General features: G+C 45.9%; 1 protein-coding gene and 1 long non-coding RNA gene across 14 annotated transcripts in view; both read right to left on the reverse strand.

Moving 5' to 3' along the window:
- Positions 1 to 2,681: 2,681 nt before the first annotated feature.
- MTUS2 (microtubule associated scaffold protein 2) overlaps positions 2,682 to 26,214 on the reverse strand; it is a 265,387-nt gene continuing 241,854 nt past the window's right edge. For all 13 annotated transcript variants that reach the window (XM_064409103.1, XM_064409104.1, XM_064409111.1 and 10 more), the window contains 7 exons: positions 19,953 to 20,167; positions 16,229 to 16,334; positions 14,027 to 14,100; positions 12,499 to 12,597; positions 12,066 to 12,185; positions 9,650 to 9,747; positions 2,682 to 6,653 (listed from right to left, as the gene is read on the reverse strand). In XM_064409103.1, coding sequence (XP_064265173.1) covers positions 6,437 to 6,653; positions 9,650 to 9,747; positions 12,066 to 12,185; positions 12,499 to 12,597; positions 14,027 to 14,100; positions 16,229 to 16,334; positions 19,953 to 20,167 — 929 coding nt within the window. In that variant the 3' untranslated portion in view covers positions 2,682 to 6,436. The remainder of the gene's footprint in view (positions 6,654 to 9,649; positions 9,748 to 12,065; positions 12,186 to 12,498; positions 12,598 to 14,026; positions 14,101 to 16,228; positions 16,335 to 19,952; positions 20,168 to 26,214) is intronic.
- On the reverse strand, positions 23,737 to 25,485 carry LOC135294189 (uncharacterized). The gene is made up of 3 exons (XR_010356353.1): positions 24,994 to 25,485; positions 24,416 to 24,664; positions 23,737 to 24,137 (listed from the first exon to the last, which is right to left on the reverse strand). It is a non-coding gene; the product is annotated as an uncharacterized LOC135294189 (long non-coding RNA).

The raw sequence follows: 26,214 nt of genomic DNA on the forward strand, positions 1-26,214 counted from the left end.
CCAGGGGAGGCTGTGGGAGTGTGCAGGGACTTTCCAGTCCTGTCAGAGTGTGCAGCCCAGAAAACAGCATTAAGCTCTAGGGTCTGACTTGCTGAGGGGGGTTTCCCTTTGGAGTTTGTCTCCAGAGCCTGCCTGTATTGAAAAGTGGGAAATCTGGAGTTGAGGGTCTGTATTTGATTGGCAATGCCTTGGTTTTGGCTGTTAAGAAAATTTTTTTGTTTTAATTCTCTCTAATAGCTTTCCCTAGCCAAATTAATCCACTACCCTAAAAAGGCTTATTAAAGCACTGTGAAGGTGAGCCATGCCCAAGTAATGCCACTGATTGAAATTAACGCTTCAGCTTGTACTGAAAAACAAATCATAGAATTGTGGAACAGTTTGGGTTGGAAAGGGACCTTTAAAGATCATCTGGTCCAGCTTGCCTGACATCAGCAGGGACATCTTTAACTAGATCAGGTTGCTCAAAACCCTGTCCAGCCTGCTCTCAAACACTTCTGGGTTGGAGCATCCCTGATAGACACAGCAGAAATCCCCTTTCCCGATGTGAGTAGGTGCTTTCCTAGGTGTCCTGCACACTACTGCCTCTGAACACTGGACAATCTTTAATTGGTTTGTCAGCATGGCTCTTGCTGATGAAGCGACAGGCTCTTGCACCTGTCATTGAGTTGGAGAACTGAACAGACCCCTGCATGACTTGCCCAGGATCTCACCAGGCATCTGATGCAGCAGAAAAGGGAATCGGACCATCTCCTGGATTTTATGGCTGGATTGTGGACCATTTCTCATGTTTCCAAGAGACTTTTAGCCTTTCTGCCCATTGAAGTGTTTTCATCTTTTAATTCTAGTACCGTGGGAGGCTTTTCTTGACAGGATTGCAATTTGAGGAAGTGAAGGCAATGTGTTCACTGCCTCCTAGGTGCACTTCAGGGTGTGTTATGAGTGCAGCTTCCCCCACAAAATGAAGTTGGGGGTCTGCTCCAGTCACTGGGTCTTGACCATCTGCCAAGTCTTTGCTCCTTGTGCATATACAAAGTCTTATTCAAGCAGGGAGAGATTGATATAGAAATTAAAAGCCACTAAGTCGAAGTCTATTTTGTTTAAACACAAACAAGCTCAACGCGCTCCACAGCCTCCCAAAAGGCACTGAAAATGTGGTGGGAGGGCAACAAGATGAAAATTCAGACAGGATCAAAGTTTTGTATTGTACTAAAAATATAAGGATGTTTTTCCTACCTGGCTACCAGCTTCTGTTCAATGAAAACATGAAGCTTATGTCATTACCAAAGCTTCATCTGTGCTGAGCAAACCAAGGGCCTGGTGAAAAATCTTTCAGGAGGATGTTGTCAGGCACATATGACTGTGGTCCCTTTTTTAATCCTTGTGGCAAAGCCTGAGCAGCTCTGTGGCTCTCAGCAGGAGGGCAGGCAGAAGGGAGCAGGGGTTGGGGTGTTGAAACTGAGTGAACTGGAACATTGGGGAGTTCAGGTGTTTGCTGACGAGCCTGAACCACTGGCAGAAGTGTTCCCGTTACCACGTGCTGCAGCATAACCCTTTTATGGAAACATTGCAGATGACAATCACTGTTCTGGCAGCCCCAGTCATTTTGGAATTATCCTAGAAAATGAGTCCATGGAAACTCATAGCATATGAGCCACTGTCAGGTAAGGCAGCTGACCAGCCCTGCTGCCAGGAAGCTAATGGCTAGCTTCTGTCTTTGCCTTAATGGGGTAACCCTCTAATGGGCTTTGCTTCGTTTCCCATTCATCCCAGTTTCTGTGTGCACAGAAAACACGGCAGAACATGCTGGTTTGTATCCGTCAGCCCACAGGTGCACTGGCGCACGGATTTATTATCAGGAATATATTACACTTATCTGTACATCATAATTGAAATAATACAAACTCTTCCTGTAATCATTAGCCACATAATAAACCGGACCACAGAACTCCTGCTGCATGGGAAACTGTACAGAGGCTCCTCAGTGTCCATGGGACACAACCACCATCAGTGCAGACAAAATACCTGATTTTGCACTTGATAGTTTTTCCTTTTCTCCCCCCGCCTGCCACCACCACAAGCCTTTGCTGCTGTGCACCAAGTGGGTCAACCCGTCTGTGCCAGCAGTCACTGGAGGTGCAATCCCAGTAGGGACAAATGGTAACTTCCCACAGTAAAAAGGAGTTTCTCATGCCCTGCTTGCTGCTGGCTCATCTGCCATCCCATGGCTGATACACCTGCTCCCAGTGCCCATCTCTGGAGCCCCCTGGGAGCAGCTGTAGGCTGGTTTTATTGCTGCTACACCCTTCTGCATTGAGTAAAGATTAACGAACCCAAACAGCTTCCTTAAAGACAGAGATGATGAAACTCTTCCTGCTTAGTGCTGGCTACATTCCCTCTGGTGCCAAAGGCCATCCTATTTCAAATGGGAAAGTCCCCACAGTGACCATGGCATTCGTGAAGTTTCCAGCCCTGCAAAAGCAAACACTTCCCCTTCCCAGCCTGGCCCTGCATCCAGGGATCTCCATTCCCTGGGAATGGCTGCCCTTTCAGGAGCTGCTCCCTTCCTCCCACTGTCCGAGTGACCTGGGATTTTCTTTCGCGTCTATTTCAGCATGCAGAGACAAGGAGGGACAGGATAGAGGAAAAGTATAAAAATGGAATAATCTTTTTTCGGGAAAAAAGTCTGTTTCTGGGCTTGCACCAGAAGGAGACAGTCTTCACACCCCCCACGGGGACAGGTTGCTGGGTCCCTCTGGTTAGGCAGAACTTCCTGCAGTTTTGCTAGTGATTGGGCAGGCCCCAGAGGGTGTGCCAAGGAAGAATCCAGTGAGAGCAGGATTGGGAGGCAAAAATCTGAAGGGAAAGGGATTGGCAATGATAACAAATGATGGTGGAGCTGAGTTCAGTCCCAATTTTCCCACCATAAAAGCCCCACTCCCAATTCACTGCTGGAAGCATCTTTTGAATATAATTTTAAACCAACAAAGTGATAAGGAAAGCACCAGATATAAAGGGGAAAGATTAATAAATTACAACAGGTTCAGCCAGCCTGTCCTGGGCCAATAATATGCTTTAGTGCATTTAAAGTTTTGAGTAGCATTAAGATAACAACTCCAGTTGTATCATCTCAACCATTTTTACAAAGGGTAAAAAGGAGAATCCTAGAAACTACCAACAAGCCACTCTGACTAATCTGATGGCCCTCTGCAGTGGTGTGACTGTGTTGGTGAGTGAGGGATGAGCAACTGATGCCATTTACCTGGACTCTGCAGGGCCTTTGACATAGTCCCACACAGCATCCTAAACTGGGGAGATACGGCTTTGATGGATGGAAGCTGGATATGGAATTGGCTAAACAGTTGCACCTAGAACAGCTCAATGTCCAAATGGCAATCAGTAAGAAGTGGTGCCCCTCAGGGGTCAGTATTGGGACCAATATTTAAGATATTACTGTGTAATAGCTTAAATGACTCAGACAGTGGGATCAGGTGCATGCACAGCAAGTCTGTGGGTTGACACCAAGGTGAGTGGTTCAGTTGGTACACTGGAAGGAAGGGATGCCATCCAGGAGCATCTGGACATGCTTGAGAGGTGGGGCCATGTGAACATCATGAGGTTCAATAACACCAACCCTTGGTATGAATACAGGGTGGGGGATAAAGGGATTGAAAACAGCCCTGCTGAGAAGGACTTGGGAATACTGCTGGATGAGAAGCTGGACATGAACCAACAATGGGTGCTCAAAGCCCAGAAAGTCACTTCTATCCTGGGCTGCATCCAAAGCAGCGTGGCCAGCAGGGCAAAGGAGCCATTCTGTCTTTCTACTCTGCTCTTGTGAGACCCAGCCTGGAGTGCTGCATCCAGCTCTGGGGATAACAAGGACATGGACTTCTTGGAGTGGGTCTAGAGGAGTGCCACAAAGATCTTAGAGGGCTGGAGCACCTCTTCTATGGAGACAGGCCAAGACACTTGGAGTTGTTCAGCCTGGAGAAGACTTAAGGGAGATCTTTTAGCAGCCTTCCAGAACCTCAAGGGGGCCTATAAGAAAAATGGAGAGAGACTTTTTACCAGGGCCTGTAGTGATAGGACAAGGGACAACAGTTTTAAACTGGAATAGGATAGATTTAGATTGGACATAAGGAAAAGAATTTTTACAATGAGAGTCGTAGGAAACTGGCATAGGTTGCCCAGAGAAGTTGTGGATACCCCATTCCTGGAAGTGCTTTAGGCCAGGCTGGATGAAGCTCTGAGCAACCTGGTCTAGTGGAAAGTGTCCCTGCCCATGGCAGTGGGGCCTGGACTAGACAGTCTTAAAGTTCCCTTGTAACCCAAATCACCCTCTGAGTCTGTGATCTCACTGTCTCAGAATTCTGTTGGTGGAATGGAAGATGACCGTGCTGTAGGTGTTGCAAATAGCTGTGCAGTTACCAAGTGTCAAAATGATTAAAGTCATACATGGCAAGAAGGGGCTTTGTGTGCATATGTGTGCTATTTATCTATCTTTCAGGTTGTACTTGCTGGACACACTAAAATTTAGCAATGCATTTCAACAGTAGTAGCTGGCGTGGCATAATCTATTCTAAGAAGATGCTCAATTTACTCAGTATCACAGTACCATGCAAAAGCTGCTACAAAAATAAATTTCTCTAAAAAGGAGGAAAAAAAAAATCATCTTTCTTTGTAACACTGTGGAACAGGCCACAGGTGCTTTGATGGTGGTTGAAGCTGTATCTAAGCTGCAGTCTGTGAATCCTGAGTATTTCCCAGGAAATCTGAAGCACAGCTCCCACTCGAGCAGGATGGCAGGGCTGTGCAATGCCACCTCTGTGGGTGCAGGGCCTGCTGGTGCCACCACACACCCAGGTGAGAAAGCCACTCTCCCTGCAGCACACCTGCACCTCAGGGATTTCCTCCAGGTACTGTTGCCCTGCTAACTTTGGCCCCAGTGCACAGAGCAGGCCTGCATGCAGGCTCTTTGCCCGAAGCTGGGTAGAAAAGCATCCCACAGATCTCTTTGTTTTTTGAATTATGCTCAGGGATATTTTTATCTTCTTAGTAGTGCCCATGAGGGCCCTGCAGACAGTCTCACCCCAACTACCCCTCGGCCTCACCATCCCCTCAGGTGGGATATCACCCCAAGCCTGAGTGAACATTTTTGCTTCTTGATGGGAAAGTTAAAGGTAGTTTAGCCACTCATTTCTATGAATCTTCAAAGTGCTCTGTAACTCTGGGTAAGCTGTAGCAATGTGAAATAATGCAAATATGTGGAAGGAAGGAAATTCAGGCTTCATCTGCACATATGAAGTTGGCTATGCTCTATTTGGCATTTGAGGTGGAAGGAAGCTAGAGCCCTAGCAGATCATCTTACTATTGATGTAAACCTCTCATCCAGCAAAGGTCAAGGATAAGCAACTTATTTTCTCCTTCTTGCTTCTCGGGCTTGAAATAAAACAAAATGGACAGAAACCTACAGCCAGAGATTTTGATTGCATCCTAACCACGACAAGGTAAAACAAGATAAGATCTGACTAGGATTGAAATAAAGACACTAAAACTGAACCATGTTAACCAGTAATCTCTACCAAATTTGCTAAAACTCTCAGTTTTCTCATCTCTAGCCTATCTCCATTTACAATATCAATGCTAAGAGTTAAAAAGCAGTGGATGATATGCATATTTTCTGGTGTTCAATGCAAAGGTGATGGTTTCGAAGGCAGTACTGTCTTAAAGTTTCAAATTCGCTGGTGTTCATGTAACATAGAGTACCACTTGGTGGTCACTTGGAAGGCGCTTCTACTTCTGTGTAACTTTCTTCTAGGTTGGGTATAAATATTCCTGGGAGGCTAAACAGAAATGCATTTGTTTAGATACAAGTCTTAGGCACGAGTTAGAAAACTGCTGACTGTAATGAAAATATATCAGCACTTAGTAGTATCCAATAATATAAAAAATGTAATTCAGAACATCTGCAACTACATATATATGTGTGTGCGTCTATATGTAGGTATAAAGGTACAATACATACATGTATATAAACACAGACACATATACAGAAATATTCACACAATTTGCAACTAACCTGAAATACTGCAGCAGAAGTTCATTCTGATGAACCATTAATAGAGCATTTCCCAGCTTTTGGCTCTAACCATAGTTAAAACGTTCACACATCAAACTAAACCTTTTGCTATCCTAACTTTCTGCTCTTCTAGTTCTTGGCTGTCTTTTTTGCTACCCTAATCAACATGTCAGAACCAAGGATTTCTGTATGGGGGCTGTAAGAGTACCCTGCCTAGTGTAAAGCTATGCAGCTACTGAACATGCTTGCAGCCATGAACCCTGGGTGCCTGCTGATGGTAGTGCTTCCTTGGATGGTAACAATTTGCAGACTGGAAATGCATAAAAGGCAGGGAACCTTGGGCACACTGCTGCTGATTCATCGCCTCAAGGTTCTGACTTTTGCTGGAGAGGAGTTCCCTGATGAGCAGCGGTAAAAAGGAGTGGACGCTGCGGGCGGGAGTTTGACAGGGCTCACGGCATCTCCCTCCTGCAGCTTCCAGAGCAGCTCCTCGTTAGTCCTGCTGAGCTTCTTCTTCTCCTCCACTTCTTTCTCAACGTATTCTTGAAGATTTGCATTCTCCTCTGAGAGTTGCCTGGAGAGAGAAGCAGGATGACATGTAAGGCACTCCAGGGCAGAGATGGTGGCATTCCGGCAGGCACCCCTGCCCCTAGGGCTGAGCTGCCAAAGCTGGGGCACAGCTGTCCCCAGATCTGTTCACTGCTGGGTGAGAAAGTCATCTCCACAAGTCATAGCTTCCCCCCAGTGTCTGATTCAGCTTCCAGATGCACCTGTGTCTTTGCTGTACACCTCTCTGAGGCATCTCAGCTGCCAAAGCTTAGGTGGGATGAGCCCCAGCCTTTCTCCCTGGCCTTCGGAGTGTCAGAGTAAGTGCAAAGAGGGGTGACAGCAGTTGCATCCATGATTTTTCAACTCACTGCTACAGTATGCAAAGGAAGAGCAGTCTGGCATTTCCATGCTCTGAATTCCAGCTGATGTCCTGATGCAGGACACAGCTCAGCTTCAAGGCTTTCCCTCTACTCTGTAAAAGGTCATGAGGTTATGGGTCCTTCTCCTGCTCCTTCCTCCTTTGCCCCAAAGTAGCCTCTATTCCTGACTTCAACGTTAGAGAAACTTCATCAGTAATGACCAGGGACCTGTTCTCCCCAGAATGCCCAGTAACTTCATGGCTTTTCTGGAGCTGGCGCGTGGAAATCTCCCACGGCCACCACAGCCTTAGTGAGTCTGCACTCACCAGCCAGGTGAATGGTTTTGAAACAAATGGGGCAGGGCAAGTAGACTGTGGGACCTGATCCAGACGTGTTTTGGGCATGTGCTGACAGCACCTATGTCCCAAAGGATGCGTGCAGGAGCACCAGGCTTCTGCAGCCCCACTACGCTTGGGCAAGAGCCAGCTCCTCATGTGATCAACCTGTGGCAGCTCTGGGCAGGCACCTAACCTGATTTACTGGCAATTTAGGGTTTTATAGGAATGAGCAGGGAGGAACCCAACCTTCCCCTAGGTGTTTTCAGTGTTCAGCAGCAGTTGGGTGTGGATTTTGGCCGCATACAAAAAATTCTGTACAACTGCTTTTCTGGATGTAGCCTGAAGGCTGTAGCAGATGTCATGGACTGCTGGTCCACTCACCAGAAGTCTATGGGGGGGGGGGGGTTGGCATTTCTGATTTTGTTTAGAAGACATTTTTAAAGAATGTTTGGGTTTTTAGCCTCAATTCCTGCAAAAATGTAGCTCGGGTAATCAAAAATACGTCTCTTCTCCCAGTCCCTGAAAGTTCTGAACTGTGAAGCAAGCAGTGGCTAGCAGAGTCACCTTGAACTCTTGGCTGTTGGAAACCATAATTCTTCAGACATCCCTAGTCCAAAGGACCAAAAAAAAAATGCTGGTTGATTTGGAGGGAGGATCTGAAGTGCTGGGAGATCAGATCATTTATTCAAGTTCTTGGGGAAGTCCCAGCAGGGGCTCTGTGGAGCTCTCGCATCCAAAACTGGGTCATGATCTACCTGAAAGGCTCTTGTCCTTCCCTTTGTACCTGCCCTTGTCCTTAATTGGAAATATCTCTGTGGTGCACCCCTCACACCCCAGTGCCTCTGGGACCCCTCCTGACGGTGCTGCAGGGGCTGGCTTTGCTGTTCCCCTCCCTCCTCTCACTGCTGCTGGGCTGCCACGGCTGCTTGGGCACCCAGACTGCAGAAATAGCTCTAATGCGGGGCAGCTCCCTGAGCTCGTTCAGGCTGTGCTTCCCAGGCAGGGCCAGTAAAACAGAAATCAGCATCAGGGTGGTTACTGCTGCTGGGGAAATGCATGCTTTAATAACTCCAACTTTATAGCCCTGGCTGTCCCTGTAGCTGCCCCACAGCTGTCCCCAAAGAGTTACTTGTTGAAAATTATTCTCCTCGATGTTGACTTCCCAAGCTAACTTTGAGTTCAGAATTTCTCCTAAAAGGTGTTTTTGAAAGCAGTACCTATGCAGTTGCAGGCAACAAGCAAAGTGCTGTGGCTGGATGCCAGCAGGGAGGGGAGGGAGGGTGCTGCTCTCCCAACCAGAGACAGGGAGCTGCAATGCAGAGATACCAAGTGCTGAACCAGGCACCCTGGCTGCTGTCAGGCGTGGAGAGAGACTGCCACTTCCAGGCCACAATTCATCCAGCCCAAAAGCAGGCATCTCAAACTGGCTGGTGAACCAGACCTTAAAAATGCCCAGTTTTCTTCCCCCAGCACAGAAATTATGTAGACACCCACCTCAGACAGTGAGCTGTGTACTGCAGGTATTTACAATTGGGTGAGAGAAACATAATTCTCACCCCAATCTGAATGTTAGAACATCTGCTTGCTGGAGACAATTTCAAAAGGCTGAATCACTAAGAAATGAGGCATAAGATAAAAACTAAAATCAGAGGTAAGACACTGACAGTTTAAAAAAATGGCTAAAAATTAAATTTTTGGCCAGTGGCATCATTTGTGGATGCCATGACAGCTAGGTAGCTGCAGTGCTGGGACAGGACCAGCTCTAGTTTCACTCTCTGGCACCCCATTTCCCTGGCTCCAGCTGTGGTCTGCAGCCTTACAGCATCATATAAACTCCCTGGGACAGGGACTATCCTACCCTGCTCTTTATGTCACCTAACAAGGAGCTTTGTCATCCTTGTCCCATTGTGGCAAGGTTACAAAAAGGCAGTGCTGATGAAAAAACCTGTCAAAGGTTAATCCTGCCTGGGTGACAATGACATCCTTATGATGTCTTTCCCAGGATTTTTCCATGTTGCATCCTAATTACCCACTGACTAACAGGTCTCAGGGCACTGATACTGAGATCAGAACCATTGGCAAGTTTGTTCTCAGCAGCCTGTAAAAAATCATGGAAATACACAGACAGATACATGGCCTTTCTTATGTTAAAGGAAGCAAATCCCAATATAAAAATATATTTTTTTAATAAAACAAGCAGACCAGAACACAAATACATTTTCAGGAGGAAATAAGTTTTCCCCCTTCTGAAATAAGTGTCAGCCTTGGACAATTAAGATCTGGGGCCTCCTTTCAAGCTCAGACTTGCAAACACCAGCACAAACCTTGTTATGACAGTATTTTGCTCAATCCTGGCTCTGAGTTCTTCATTCTGCTGTTGCAGCATGGTGATTTTTTCTTCCAGTTTTAAATTTTTTTCAACCTGCAGCAAAAGAAGGTTTGTTAAATCTGAAGAACACTCAGCACCTGATACAAGATAATTTGTTCTATATTAATCTGTGGAGCAACTTCTAAAATTTGAGGATGGGTGGAGGTGGTTTTCTTGTCTGCAGCTGAGACACAGAGATCTGACTCACAGCACATCACGCTGGTGGAGTACCTGGGGCCATCAGCAGAGCACTGAGCAGGGGCAGAGCTGAACCAGCCCTCACTTATAACTGGGCAGGAGGAGGAGGGTCTCAGTTTTGTTCAGTGCAAATAGATGCTTTCCTCAGTGGTGCCTCAAAGCTTTTGTCCCCCAAGGAGCCAGCATTACCAGAGGTTGGAAAAAGTGCTGGTGACACTTGAGGAGCACCCAGCACGGAAAGTTGCCCAGCACTATGGTACGAGTGGTCAGTCCAGTGGTGAAGGAGAAGTGCAAGGTGGGATGATGTACATCTTCCAGACATTACAGTCTGACATCCAGCCTCCAGGATTATGATTCCTCAGGTATGGAGAGGAAAAAGTCACCCACCAGGGCAGATGATGCCCAGCAGCAGCCTAAGAGTGCTTCTGCATTCTTATGAGATGGACTGGCCTCTGAAGACTCTTCTCACTGCTGCTGACAATGTCAGCTTAAGTGATAGGCTTAAACCAGACATTTAACTTTAAGCTGTAAGTAATTGAAATTAATCCTATCCCAAGCACAGGTAGCTTTTATTCAGCACAGTTCAAGGGCAGGGTTTGAGGACATAGTAGCAGTGTATTAGTAAGATGTTTACAGGCATGTCCCACAGCCTCAGGTACCCTGTTTTCCCCAAGCTGTGAATTTGACATACTTTATCACCTTAGTCCTTGGTTTTCCAGCTGAAAATTTTGCTGAATTCAACACTTTTGAAAGAAAACAAGATAGCACAGGGTAACCTTATCTCTGTGTGAGGTTGGTTATTGAATTTCCCAACCTTTTATAAAGATCCACAATATTGTGCACAGAGGATAGCAATAACTCACACTTAATGGTGGAGACATCAGTTTTAGGTTGTGTTTTCTGGTCTGTGCAGGTAATTGTAAGGTATACTCCTGATTCTCAGATATTCTGGTCTGTCCCCGTTGATTTTGTTAGAGCAGCACATGGATTCTGTCCCTGTTTTGAAATGCTCTGAGAGAGGAACAACCATCACAGGCTCCCTCTCTGCTTCTTCACTAGTTTTCACAAGTAGCAGCTATGCCACCTTCATTTCCATCCTCCCTGTCAGCTGCCAAGGAGCCAAGGGTGACCCTGTGTTTGAAATGCCCTCTTGCTCCCTTGTGAGGCATTTGGAGATGTTCTGTAGGTATTCTGGCACTTACAAAGGCGTATCTTGAAATGGAAAGCAGTCGTGCCTTTGGGCCACAGCAGACCCAGTGTGTTACTGTGATAAAGGGCTTGAACAGGACTATGCAGTTAATGAGCAAAAGCAGCTAAAGGACCAGGAATTATATAGGCTGTTGTTTGGGATTTTTTTTCCCCAGTGTTTCCAAATCCTGGCTTGGCTCCAAGAGTAGCACATTGGAAAGAGCAGAGATAATAAGCCTCAGTTGCAAAGAGGCACTTTTCTCTGCATCCACTTACTAAAGCATCTGTTCAGCAAAATAATCACCAGAGTTCTCAAATTTCCCTGTAAATGGAAACAAATCTTGCTGAATGCTGTGCTGAACCAGCTGCCACAGCTCCCAGCTGAGGTATTGCCTCATCCTGTCACCACTGTTTTACTGTCACTGCAGGTTATGCTGTACAAAATGAATCCCCTTTCCCACAAAAAATGTAACTGATGGTGAACTGGGGAGTTCTTAATTAGGAAATCCCACAAGTAGAGGAGTAGAAAACAGCATAGCCTGCAGAAAAGCATTACTGGAGGGCTGGAGAGACCTCTTCTAGAGTAAGCCTTGCTAGGGACTGCTTGCTGAGTGTTGCTAATCCACACATGGCTCCCTAAATGCCTGCAGGAGCAGCAGCAAGACACACCATGGCTCAATCTTCCCCCACGTGCCCTCTCCAACCCTGATTCCTGTAGGGGCACATGTGCAGGCTGGTGTACCCTGGACTGCCACAAATTTCCCTTTCCCCCATTCTTCCTCCACCACTCACCTTGCTGTGTCACCTAACATGCTGAGCAGGTACTGTATGAAGAAGCAACCCAGACTGATGCATGTGAACCTCTTTGACTGTGTCTTGCCCCAGCCTCATGTGAGTACTCCCCTCTCTTAAGTTCATCTGCTGTAACCAAACTTCTCCTGAATTACCTCTGTGATGTCTCCTCTGTAGGAAAAATGACAACTCACCTGTTTTTCTAGCTCCATAATCATCTTCTCCTGCTGGTGAATCTGGAGGTTCTTCATTTCCAGAACATGTTTTAAGCTCTTCAAATCTTTTTCTAAGTGTAGGTATGGAGCTCGCACAATCTAGGAAATATATCAGGGATTTGGATATGTCAGCCATACATACATCTTCAGCCGTAAGAGACCTTCATGTAACCCTGTGGTTTAGGAGAATCAGTGGTGTGAAAACTACCTGGACCTCTGCAGCCCATTTGACCACTGATATTGTCTCAACTTTGGCTAAGATTTGTGACTCTTCCTCAGAGCTCAGTATTCAGGGTCTCAGCTGGGACCTGCCCCCTGCCCCTGGAGTGAGGATCCAATTGCTCTTCATTGAATCAGGTGATGTGTAACACTTAGAAACATGTATTTTGATGTAGTTAGAGTGGTTATCTACCTTCAGCTGTTCCTCAGTGTTTTTCTTCAGAGCCTCTTCAAACCGGTCTGCTTTGGCCTTAAGAGATTGATTCTGGAAGGTGAGGGTGTCTATCTGGTCCTGGGGGGGAAACACACCAATTCACACATCAGCTGTGTTATTAGCACACTCACCTTCATACTGGTCAGTCTGCACTGCCAAACCAGACAGTGGTTTATCAGAGAAGCTAAATAAGGCTTAGGCACCCCTGTAAGTTGATATTTTCTTTATGTCAGGCCACTTGAAAATAGAAGGGGTATTTGATAAGCCTCAGGGAATCACAAAATCCCTGTGACACCTGTGGCTGATGCTAAATCACCCCATCACCTTGTGCTGGATGAGAACAGACATGTCCTTCCTTGGAAGAGCTGGCATTTATATCACACGCATTTGTGTGGTCCTTAGAGTCCAAATGAGGGAGGAGATACCTGTTTCCTTCCCTTTTCTAAGCTTCTAACATGGTAACAAGCAATGATGAGTTAGTCATCATTTCATCTCAGAGCTATACATGGGAACAACATGTTATTTTAGGCAATCACATTTCTGTTACCATCAAAGGCATTTCTGTCTATACCACACCTGTAAAATCCACAGTTGCTGTGAAGATGGTATTTTTATCTTTCACAGTTGTGATTTCTTGTCTGGAACATTACATCAGCCCTTATTGCAAAACTGCTGACATGCCTCGAGCTGTCGCAGCAGTGCAACAATATGTGCTAGTCAGGGGGTTTAAAAATTGCAATTCATCTCTGCCTGTGACATCAAACAGGGCTTGCATTAATTGCTCTGCCATCTTTACTTGTTCACACATTTCCAACCTTAGCTTGTGTCACAGGGGCGCAGTTCTGCCCTCCACTCCTTGAGATTTCTTCATCTAGGGAGTGAGAACAGCATGGAGTTTTTAGAAGGATTAGACGACTTTGGCCTTGGTGTTAAACAGTGGGATGTGGGAACTGCGATGAGCAGGGCTGACCCTGGCCATCCACAGCCTGGTTGCACAGCAGGGACTGCACTGCCCTCCGGTGGGACTGGAGATGTGGCTACAGCGTGGGACCGGCTTTCCCACATTCAGGCAGAAGGGAGGAGGTTGAAGCACAGACACAGGCACAGGGCCAGGCAGGGAGATGTCTCCATTTCTGAGCCCTGGGGATGCCAGCTGGCGGGTACCGTGCAGACAAGGTGATGCTCATGGTCACTGCAGGTGCCACAGTCCTCCCCACCAAGCAGGGAAGAGCTCAAATTCGCCAGCAGACAGCAGGGTCAAAAAGACATTTCTTTCTTTATCCAGATGACTTTAGGACCCTTTAAGTTTTCTCTCTGTTGTTGTGAACCAGCCCAGGGGGAGGAGAAATCCTGAGGGTTTTCTGTTCTATCCCAGTTTGGACAGGCAGAGCACAGGAGGTACCAGAGCTGGTAAGAGCCTGGAGTGCTGGCAGCGGACAGCGTGTCCAGGGCTCCCATCAGCTGTTCCCTGCACCATCACAGGGTGGGAAATAAAGAAACTGCTAACCTGGAGCGACAGACGCAGCTTTTCAAATGTCTCCTCTAGTTGTGCCTTTTCCAGTTTGTGAGCAGTGTTCAGTTCTGGAGAGGTTACACAGACATGACATTACTGAGTGAAGTCCAGCAAACCAGGGTCTGAGAGCACACATGTTGCGAATCAAGTGCAATTTGGGATGAGTTTTAGGACATGGAATGGGAAACTGGTAGCAGTATGCAATATGTGACCTTAGATAAATTGTTATGAAAATCAGAGTTTCCTGATCTTTCACTGTTTGCAGGCACCTGTTTCTATGTGACCAGATTCTGATTTTTCAGACATGCTCAGAATTCTCAGCTCCCAGGCACTCTGATCTGAAAAGGGTTAGTCTGACAATGGGCCATTTGCCAGTTCAGAGTGAGAATCCCTAGAGAAAAGGATTTAAAATTGGATAAATTTAAAAGCTTGGGTTGCAATTTCTTTGGGGGGATAGAGAGGAGGGCCACCACCTGAGATGCAAAAATACAAATGACAGTGCTTCTCCCCAAGCTGTGGTAGATGAGCTAAGAGGTTCATTCCAGTAATGAGACAGAAAAGACAACTTGATTAAAGGTTTTTCTCCTGTAATAACTCACCCTGGGCATACTAATAACCAAAAGTTGAATAAACAAAGTGAAATAAAGTTTAATCTGTAAAGCAATGGCATCATTCAGTGGAGTAGTAGCAGCTGCCTTTTTAGTATATGGACACTGTATTTTGTGTTTTCCCTGCAAAGGCCATGGGTTGTGCCCTCTAACCCCCTCAGCAGCCGCAGTTGCAGCAGCGAAGTGTGACACACGGCAGCGGTGTGTGACACACAGGACAGCAGTGTGTGACACACGGCAGCGGTGTGTGACACATGGCAGCGGTGTGTGACACAGGACAGCGATGTGTGACACAGGGCAGCGGTGTGTGACACAAGACAGCGGTGTGTGACACAGGACAGCGATGTGTGACACAGGGCAGCGGTGTGTGACACGGGGCAGCGGTGTGTGACACACGGCAGAGGTGTGTGACACAGGACAGCGGTGTGTGACACACGGCAGTGGTGTGTGACACATGGCAGTGGTGTGTGACACTCGGCAGCAATGTGTGACACATGGCAGCAGATGTGTGACACACGGCAGTGGTGTGTGACACTCGGCAGCAGGTGTGTGACACATGGCAGCAGTGCCAGGCACACCCGCGGCGGCTGCAGTGCCTTTTCCAGGCACAGGAGGGCATTTCACACCCGCACCACGAACAGGGAACACAAACTTCGGCCACCAGACTCCTGATGAACCGCAACTGAATTTTATCATCCAAAAATACTTTAAAAATTGAGACATAAGAATATCCTCAAGCACGAATCACCTTTTTACTTATTTGTTTTCAAAATGGCATATGTTAATTTACAAATGCTGTGCTAGGTACCTCCTCTGCCCATGAGAGAGGAGAATAGACTCTTCTCAGTTCATGTTCTGCTCTGGATTGTGTCTCCAATTGACAATGCAGAGCTAAGCAATATGGCTTGGTCTGGGAAACATGGGAAAACCTACTAGAGGTATTTAAAATGTAGGAAAAAATAGGGAGATTGTACAGATTACTGTTAAATGTCAGCTAAAGCATGCACAAAGGCAAATGTTTAGACATTGAACTGGTAGGGAGGGAAGAGCTCTGTCTGCAGCATCAATCCTGTGGCCAAACTGTAACACAAAATAAAGGCAAGAGTGCTGAGGTGCAGATTTGCACCAGTGAGAGGCTTTAGTCTGCTCAGCATGGCCAGAAGTTTGCTACTAGAAATAATGAAATTTTGGAAGCTGTTTTTAGAAGTACCTGTGGGTATTTCAGCACCTAAATTCAGGGATGTCCCAAGAGCTCTATCCTCCTGAGCATCTGAGGGTTAGGCTCTTGAAAAATCATGTGTGAGAAGCGATGTGGAATTTGGATTCTATTTTCAGCAACACATAGAGAAGGCCTTATCTTTGACCCGGAGATACTCCTGAGATAATCTCAGGTCAAAGTTAGATGCTGTAGAGTGCAGACATCTCTCTCTCTTCCTTAGCATGAAACTGGTGGTCCACCCCACGTGAAAGCACTAGACCAACACAAATTTTCTGTGTAATCTGCTCTGGAGGAAGAAGCAGAGTGTCACTACAGGATTAATTCCTGCTCTGGAACAGCTGTGTAGCTGTTGGGTTGTCCTTGGCTTACCTTGAATCTTGCAGTCATTCTCATCCTGCAGTACTGTAATGGCCACGATGTGGTTGTTCTCCAGCTGTGACATTGCAGCTTCATGTACAGCTGTGAGATCTTCCACCTGTCCCAGCAACAGTGAGCACAGACATGGACACATGGTTAGACAGGCGGTGGCACGCTGACCAGCCTCTGCTGGAGAGCTCCAGTGAGCTGGGGACAGCAAAGGGATCTACTGAATGTGACACTTCCAGCACCCGAGCCAGTTTTGCCATGTTGATGCCTTGAGTGGTAGCATGTAGTCACTGCTGATGGTAGTTTTGTTCCTTTAACTTACGGTGATGAAGAGGTACATAAGAAAGCAAAAGGTCAAAAAGACCGTAGGTGGAGATGCTGTTTGTTAAATGTTCGGAAGTCTCAACATACCATTAATCTAAATCATAACAATGCCCACACAGGCCACGGCCATCGTGGGAGCGAGGAGTGCAGCTGGAAGAGAGCTGTGGGCAGCCTGTGCTCCAGAGCACCCTTTGGGCTTGGGACTGTTCAGTACATTGTTTGTCACTAGACTCGGCTAAAGGCAAAGCGGGATCCCTAATGATGGCTTTTTGATATGAATCATTAAAGGAGCTACAATAGAAATCCTGATCAAGACTGGTTCAGTGATCCAGAGCACCTTCTGAATGCAATGCATCAATTTGATTTTCTGGGGTTTGTAACCACAGTGATTTTATTCCCTACATTTAACACAATAATATCTGTGATATCTGGCAAGGCAGGGGATCAAATTATTTTACATTTACAGTGAAACAGCTGTTCTGTTCATGGCTAAGTGACTTGACTCTAAACAGCTTTATTTGCTCACAGTTATGTAAATAATGGTAGAAGTTTACTGCAGCTGAGTTTGCCCTGACTGGAATAAATGTTATTTCACTGCTTTTAGTTGTCAAACATATGTATTAGGTAACCCACCAGAAGCCAAATTTCCAACCATATTGGAGAAAACACATTCTTAGAATGAAAGTTGGGCATTTAACATGGAATTTTAAATTATCCAAACTAATTTTAATAATAATGTGGGAGACAGCTCAGTGGTGAAGAACTGTTTGCAAAATAATGGGAACTCAGCCTACTGATGTATTGCATGACAGAGCTGAGAAAGGTGGGGAGCAGATGCCTCAAAGGGCTACTAATGGGGTAAGGACTGTCACCAGGCTTTCCCCAGAGCACAGTGTCCTTTTGTGTGATGTCTGTAAGCTGAAGCCTCATGAGCATTGCCATGTTCTTTACCTTGCCCTTGCTGAAGCCTTTATTTGCACTTTAATTGAGTCTCAACCAAACAGCACTTCCTAGGAATGATTATCCTCAATGCTCACACCCTCAGAAGGTGAAGGGGTCTCCTCTTGCTGCTACCATCTTTGACAAGTTATTTATCTATAAACCAAATTAAACACGTCCCAAATTATCTGTAGGGATTTTTCTGCCTTCTGCCTTCTGTGTGTTTCATATCCACATCCAAAATGGCTCTCTTTCATCTTCCAGTGTGACGTCCTGTCTGCAGTGTTCCATGGCAGATAGTCAACTTGGCACTGGGAAGAGCTCTCTTGGATGCTAATAACTTACTCTGTAAGCCTGATCACCTCACTTAACATAAGTCACGTTTATTTCTGGCTGTGGAAACTACCTCAGGTGGGATTTTTAAGGCTTAATAAAGTAAAATCAAGAGGAGCTCTCGTGGGAGAAGTTCAGTAAGCTGCTGGGCAAGGCAGCTTGAGCTGAGCACCCCAAGTGAGAAACACTGGAAGACAGATCACAGCCTTTACTTTGCAATTCTGCCTTTAGCTGCAAGGAGATGTGAGAATGCACTGGCACACAAGATCATTTTGTGAGGAGTTTGGCTCTCATGCTCTGCTACCTCCTCAGTGACAGCTGAACCTCCAAAACCTGACACAGGAAATGTGTCTCCAAACAAATAACAGCTGTCTGGTAGTGAAATAAGTGGTGACTGAAGCAACACAGCATGGAAGGCTAAGCTGTGACTGGAAACCATGAATGTGGGATGTCTATCTTCCAAATTAGATTTATGGACACAGAAATGCAGATCCATGGTCAGAAGGATTTTGCTATTGTTATTGCCTTCAAGAATGCAAATTCAAATCCCCCTCATACAGATGGGCTGCTCAAGCACAAGGCTTTTCTCATGTGCATTGCAAGAGCTCCATTTCCTTGGCCAAGAAATGTTGGTGAGCAGCTTTCCAGCATGGCCTGTCAGCCCCCACTGATCCAAGAGTGCTGAACACAGGATGGGTCTACAGCACAGCAGGAATCCAAAGGGAAAACCTGCTAAAACTCATCATGCTAACTGAACTGTGAATTGAAAATGTGGGTTAAAGCTCTGAGATACCAGGGTGACAGCCACACTTTCAAAGCAATGGAGAGGAATGTTTGTGTTATTTTCAGTAATCAGGGAACACAGAGCTCTGGAGCAAACCAAGAACTATTTGCCCCACAGAGGGAAGGATGTGTTTCCACTGCTCCTCTGTGATGATGAACAGAATCACAAAAGATGAAAACATGAGAACAATAAGCACACTTCTAGTCAAGTCCTACAATGACTTTGAACAGCTTTCTTGCACTGATCAGCTTGAGAGGAGGTGAATCAACATCTGTTCTTGTGGTCCTGGGAGCTCACAGAAACACTTCAAAGAGTAGCAGAGCTAAGCTATAAGCAATTTCAGCAAAAAATGAACAAATTCCTTCACAAATGCTGATGTCAAGTGATCCAGGAGAGGTAAGCCTTGGCAGCTAGAGCCAGCATCTTCTACCAGGCAGACTGACACACTGACAGTGAAAGCAAAAATATGTCAAGGTTTTTGGGAACGCAAGCCCTCCTTCATATCAGGAAGAAAAGCAGAAAATTTGAAGGGCATTGCAAGAAAACCAACTTGCATAAAATGAAATGAGAACCAAAAGACATGGCTCAGCATAGGTTCTAACCGTTTACCGAGAAATATTTTTTAAAATCTGATTTAGAACATAAAGACCTATTTGATAGCACCTTCTAACACATCTTTAGAAATCAGTTCATGAACAGAAATAGGTAGTTTGTCCAGGACAAAATGGCCCAGTTGCATTGAGTTACAGTGTTTGTTCTGACAACAGCAGACAAAAGCAGCTGCTTGTGAGAATACTCCTGTCTACACACAGAAGGCAAAGCAAGGAGAAACACTTGGGATGTACAGTCCAGGAGATTAGGCTGAGTGGTGGGGCAGCAATCAGGGGACCTGGAGTGCATCATGTGCTTGATGTTTAGGCAGCATGTGTTGCACGGTTGCTATCACTTCACTGTGTTGCCCTTTAACTAGCAAATAATAATGGGCTGGCTCTGCTGGCCTTACCTGTGTGGAACCCTTATAACCTTTGGTTTTAGTCATAAATTGACTAAAATAGGTGGGTTGAGGAGCAGGTATGTGTGGGCAGCAGAGCTAATCTTAATATTTTTATTGTAAAACATCAGCAAACGTGAAGATGACATGGCAATGTAATAGACTTGTGTATAGAAAAAACAGTGGAACTAATAGGGAAAAAGAGTAGTAAAGTCATTATAGCAGTAAAGGATTACATTTTTCCACTCAAAACTCATTACCAGTGTCTTCATGTTGGAGTGTTCAATGTATTTCACTACCTGAACCCAATCAGTATAGAATGGACTACTCTTCAAAGACAACAGGTGGAGACTGACCTGATCCTGATGCTGCAATTTGGCTTGTTCCAGCTGCAGCCTGTGCTGCTCCTGCAGGCTCTCCTTCTTGGCTTTGTACTCCTCCTGCAGCCGCTGCTCCAGCGCCTGCATCTCCTGCTGCTGCTGCCTGCGGAGCTGCTTCCCCTCCTCCTCGAAGCGCCGCTCCAGCTCCTCCTTCTCGCTCAGCAGCTTCTTCCATCTCGCCGTGTTGAGCTCTGTGGAGACAAGACCTCACAGTCCTCACGCTGCCCAGGACCAAGCAGTGGCATTGGACCTGTTGGTAGGGCAATGAGCTTGGTGCTTCTCTCCACTCTGTTGTACAAGGGGTATGACTGACCACTTGACCAGAAGGATTTGTATCTCATACATCCCAATTTCCAGCTGTTCGAAGCTGCTCATCCCATAAGCCTGTCTCCAGCTCCAGCAAGTACCATTCAAATCCATTAATGCACACTTGCCTAAAATATTTTTGTATTCAAACCACTATCTTGTGTGCTTCATGGCATCAGAGAGTACAATGAAAGGCTGATACTGAAGGCAATCAGAAAGTGAGAAATTTTTACTCTGGTGAACTAACCCAGTGACTACGTCTCAGAATTCACACCAGTGTTTTCCAACAGTTCTATCAAGTCAAGGAAAATCAGTCCATTCTCCCATTTGGTTCCTCACCTTTATTATCCCCCAGGTCCGAGGATAGTAATGTCACAAACACTGTGTCCTCAGCCATTTGCTTTGCTAAAGAACAGTTGCAAAAAATCCAGATATTGAAGACTTGATGCAAGCTGGATAAGATCAGCCAGAGTACATGAACAGAGCAAGTTTGCTCACTTGTAAAGATCTAACAGGTAAGCAGTGAGTAAAATCATCATGACCATAACATTCAGAATACCAAAGAAGGAGAAATGGGTTTCTAATGGCACTGCTAGATCTTCTTTCTGATTTAGACCCATAGCTGATTTAGAAAGATGATCAGGTTTTTGAACAATCTGATTGCATATTTATCCTTCCCTTGCCTTTCAAGATGCCATGCTCAGACCCATGTGGCACTGTAAGTCAGAGGATTAGGAGCAGCTGTCTCCCTGCTGAATGCTTCAAACCCATATTTATCCTATGCTATGACAACATATTTGTTCAATACCTTATCTTCCTGCCTCTTTCTGCTACAGTGTCAGACTGTGCTCATTTTTCCCAGGATAGCAACAATTTACGAAGTTACCAGTGCTGTCCCCACAGCTTATGTTAGGTGCACCCATGCCAAGGCAGTTTGACACCCAAGCAAACCATTCCCTTCCCCACACAGCTATTTTTCACCCTATTTAGAGCTCTGGTCCACACTTACTGGACACCAATATCCAGACTTGCTCAGTATGTCCAGACAGATAAACCCTACCCGGCTCCTGTTCTGATCCTGGCATTTTCTGGAGCACTGTGAGGGACTCTGTCCCTGTCAAGCTGTCTGCTCCCAATTGAAAGAGTGATCCAGTGTGTTCAGCACCTCAGTGGCAGCATACAGAAAGCTTTCCCACTTGCATTATATCCAGAATGGAATGGTACTTAGCTGCAATGTCTTGTCTCCTGGCAGTCTGGATTAGAGCTCTAAACCCTCTCTCTTGCTTTTTGATTTTTTATTATCTTTGGCATGTAAAGTGATCCCAGAGCAGGAGGGGTTGTGCTTGCAGCTCTGCCTTCAGTAGAATTCAAACTTACTCAAGCTTTAAATAGGAGATGTAATGAACCCCATCTCTCTCCAACCTCTCTAATGAGATTACCCAGCACACAGGGAGGGCTGGGAAGCAAAACGTGCTCTAACCAAAAGAAAGTCCATCTGAAACACATCCTGAAACCTGTAATACAAGACTCTTCACAAATCAGACCCTGATGTTGGTGCAAAATGGAAGGAAGAGGGAAGCAGAGAAAGTGAGCTTGCAAGGCATGTTCCCCATACACCCAACAATGCTCCTGGAGGCAGAAAATGAGGCAATTTGCCCTCTAATGAGAAGGAGTGATCCCTACCATAAGTCTCAGACTAAGACAAATGAGGCTGAGAACTGAGGTGCTGAGGAAAAACTGGATCTCTTCTTAGCAGGGAGATGGACCTTAGGGCCTAGCTCTCCTGGCACAGACACAGCAGAAGGCACCAGCCCTGGAGCCCAAGGATGTACAGCTGGCTGCCCAGGGAGCAGGAACCAGTGTGGGAGAGCCTGCCCTGCTGGAGCCAGCTGTGTGGGCCTGGTGAAACAGCTGGGTCATCTCCAGCAGGGACTCCATCACAGATGCCTGAACAGATGACCTGCTGGAAAACTCCAAATTTATCTTACAGGGACACTGTTAAAGTGAGCTACTGTTGTACGAAAAAGAAAAAAATGACTCTGCAAAGTTATATGAATGTATTACTGACATGGAACAGGACAACCAGAGCACAACTATTACTGGTCTGTTTTGAAGGGTTACACCCTGGTTTTCTTCTTCCTTCTCTGTAGGGATCTGCATTGCTGCTCGCAGGCTGGAAATGACTGTGACACAAGGTGGCATTTCCTGGGATGGCAGTGCTGGGTTAAGTGAGACCAGCTACTGCAGCTTCCCTACTCCTGAGCACTGGGTGCACAATAGATGAGCAAAGCCCACTTCAGGCTGGGCTGGGAAGGCGAGGGAAAGGTAGATGTCACTAGTGGACTGACCTTCCTTGCCCCACCACTCACAGTCAGAGCCACAGTGCAGCCTCCCCAGCCCTGGCACTTTGCATTCAGGAGTGCAGCTTCTGTAGGAACTCTGGGCTGGTGTCTCATGGCCTTACAGAGGGACTGTTTCCTTCTGACATGAGAAATGAGCTCTTCTTCCTGACCCTTGGCCCCAAAATCACAGACAAATCACAGCCACTACACTCAGGTTAAGTGTCCTCTGACATGGGAAGCATATCCATGAGGAGATGGCACAAAGGCTTTGGCTTCAAAATGCTTGAGAACACAGATAATACAAATTTTAAACTTGACATCTCTTTGCCTTTCTTTTATCTAGGGTTTTTATGCATCTCCATACCTCCTCTCAACACACTTCATGTCATTGTTCTGACAGTGAAGGAGCAGGTAATTCTGACATTTAATTTCCACTAGTTTGAAGGGAAACAGCTGGTATTCAAAACCTCTTTATTGAAGGAGACTCAGTGTTGCAGCTGAAAAGTGCTTATATTTATAATTTATAAAGATCGGTCTCTGGAGTGTAGAACTTGAGTGTAGCTTGTCATGTTTTCCTAGCCTTGCTATTTCTAGCAAAATACATGAGCAAACCTTATTGCTTTAAATAACAAGTCCCTCAGTGTTTACAGAGGCCAAGATTCCTCCCCAGGACTGGGAAGGGAGAATCACTTTCCTATTTCACCCACGCTGGTTTCATATGCGCTGTGATACTTTCACAGGAGTGCTGGGGGTAGAAGTGGACAGTGTTGTCTGACCTCAATATTTTGCCTGGCTCCAGAAGGATGCAGGTCTCCCTAAGCTATTTTTACACATGGTCCATCACTGCTATTGCTTCAGCAATGGTTTTATTTACCACAAGAATTTTCCTTAAACATATATTCTCATTTTTCTGAACAGTGGGGTCTCTGTTGCAGTTTGTTTTGCATAGCAGAATCCTGCAGTTTCTGTTGAAGTTAAAGGCTGCACACTGTGAAAACCAAGCACATTCAGCACCCAAATTATAACTCTGAATTACAGCTATTGCCTAAAAATGACGTCTTGGACTCACTGCCTGTATCAAACCTGGCTAGTCCTTGTTTTACTGATTCATTCAGGCATTGGCATTAGTGAGTCTGACATGGTGAATTTACACATGAGAAATCAGGAATTTCTGACCAACACCCACACTGTTTGACTGGACTGGTTATTTTTGAATTAATGAAAACCTACTTATGAAAGTGATGGAAGCAAGTCAGAACTACAGCTTGCTTGTAGTCAAAATAACACACTTTGATTTTCCCTGAATTTCTTCACAGAATCACCCAAGATTGCTGTTGTCAAATAAAGGACTGTTTCATTCTTTATTTGCATAAATAATGTACAATATTGTACAACACACTGATTCATCTGCTAGTGAGACCAAACTATTGCTCCTGTAGCACAGGTTGGCTGCATGTGTCCAATAGCACCCTCATGCCTGCAGTAATAACCTCAGCTTGAACTGCTTTAGAGACTGCAAAGAAAGGCACTGATGAGAAATGCCCTCATGTACATAGCATTTACCATTTCACCTCACAGTTTTAAAACACTGGTTGTTTCACAAAGTTAAGTTTTGTAATTTTATGCCAAAGGAAAACAGACTGTGCAGTAATGGTTTACTTATACTAAAAAACATAGTCCTATACCTTCCATATGTAACAGGATATGGCACATATACTAGGGATGTCTAGGGATATGTACTAAGATTTTCATTGCTGATGAATTATTTCATATTCTGCTGAAGTGCAATACCTGTACATGTTCATCTTTTTGTTCATCCGTGGTGGGAGTTCTAGCTGGCCATGTTGCATCTCAGGGTTGCACAGGGAGGATTTCCTCCACCAAGCAGGTGACCTGTGTCACTCACAAACAGCCTCTGCTCAGCATCTCCATGTCTTCCAGAGTGATGGGAGGAAGAGGTGGCCTGTAATGACTCCTCTCCATTACACATGCCCACAGGACCACTGAGGAAGGGACTCTCTCACACCATCTTTTCCCTTTCTGAGGAAAAAAGCCCATACACAACTACAGCTTATCTCCCTTCTGAAGCAGTGCAGCTCAGGCTGCTTTTCTGGGGTGTCTGTGGTTCTTACCAACACTGTCCCCACACATGTCACCAGGTCTCAGCTTTGTGCAGAGAAGGTGTCTGCTGCTGCATGTGCAAGGGCAGGCAGAGCAGGGATCTCCTGTTACTGAGCACGCTGCTCTGAGACCCCCAAACTGACACCAGTTACACCCTTGGCAAAGTTCTCTTCTCCAGCAAAACCACCAGGGATTTGTACTCACTTCAGCTGTACAAACATGGTGTAAATGGAAGCAGAGCTCTTTACCTCCAGCACTGAACCTCTCTTTCCTTCCCATGTCACTGCCACCTAAAAAAAGCACTCAGGAAAATGAAAAAACCCAGCCTGCTAGACTGAGGTAGAGCTCTCAAAGGAGAAGTGGCTATTGAACCGAGAACTTCAGATGTGCCCTGCCTGAAGAAAGCACCAGTGGCAACAATTCTTCTGTAAGAGCTGTAGAGAAGCAGAGGATGGAGGAAGGCAGGGAACCTGTTTTGCTGTTGCTGCAGTATACACTGGCCATGGGGACACTAAAGCTCTCTATGACAATTTGGGGGTCTCTATGACAATCAGCCAAAGCACTTCAGAGAGGCAAAGCAGGGAGCACAAGATGCTGGGCATCTGAAAAGGGCTGTGCCCAGCTTTTCTGAAGTGGGCTGTCATGGGCAAGGTGAAGGCAAAGCACAGGGAGGATCTGCAGTTCTGCCCATCCCACAAGGGTTTGGTCTGAACCTCTCTTTGCTGGACACGTCATGCTCTGGCCACATGACACAATCTGTGCTTAATGGGTGACCCAGGAACTGGTTTCCCACACGCAGGGAAAGCTGAGAGGTCCCCCCTATTCATAGCTCCAGTCATCAGTAGTTCCAACACCGGCTGGTACTCAGGGTACCCCTGATGCAGTGGTCCTGCTCTCCTTTTGCCCTGAGGTAGATGAACCCAACATCACACTCATCCTGGAAAGATTTAAGCCCAGAGGAACTCAGCCTGTTGGCTGAAGCCAGAGCAAAAGCCCACCTTCTCTCTCAGGAGTGGCAATATCTTTACACTCTCTCTCCAGTCTAGATCAGAAACTAAAAAGGAAAAGAGGGGCATGCAGATATACAGGGAATACACAGACCAAATGGGATGCATTGCTCTTTCTGTCTTTTGACCTGGAAGAGACCTTAGAGATATTAACAAGCAAATTCTGAGCTTGGTATCCTTTGGTTTGTAGCTGGACTGCAATGTTCACAAGCTGGTGATGCATTCCCAGTCACTGTGTACTGCAATGGTCCCGAGCTCCCACTTCTCATCACATTGTGATTTCTTCTCAGCAGTGCTGATGTTTGAGGGCAGAAGATATGGATTTATGGAGAACAATTTGTATAGCAAAGATGATGCACAAGTGTGTGTGGTGTATGGAGAACAATTTGTGTAGCAAAGATGATGCACATGTTTGTGTGGTGATGAAAAAAAAGCCTGGCTCCAGTGTGTGTGGTGATGAAC

This window comes from Passer domesticus, chromosome 2 (genome assembly GCF_036417665.1).
Source record: "Passer domesticus isolate bPasDom1 chromosome 2, bPasDom1.hap1, whole genome shotgun sequence".
NCBI classification, from domain to species: Eukaryota; Metazoa; Chordata; class Aves; order Passeriformes; family Passeridae; genus Passer; species Passer domesticus.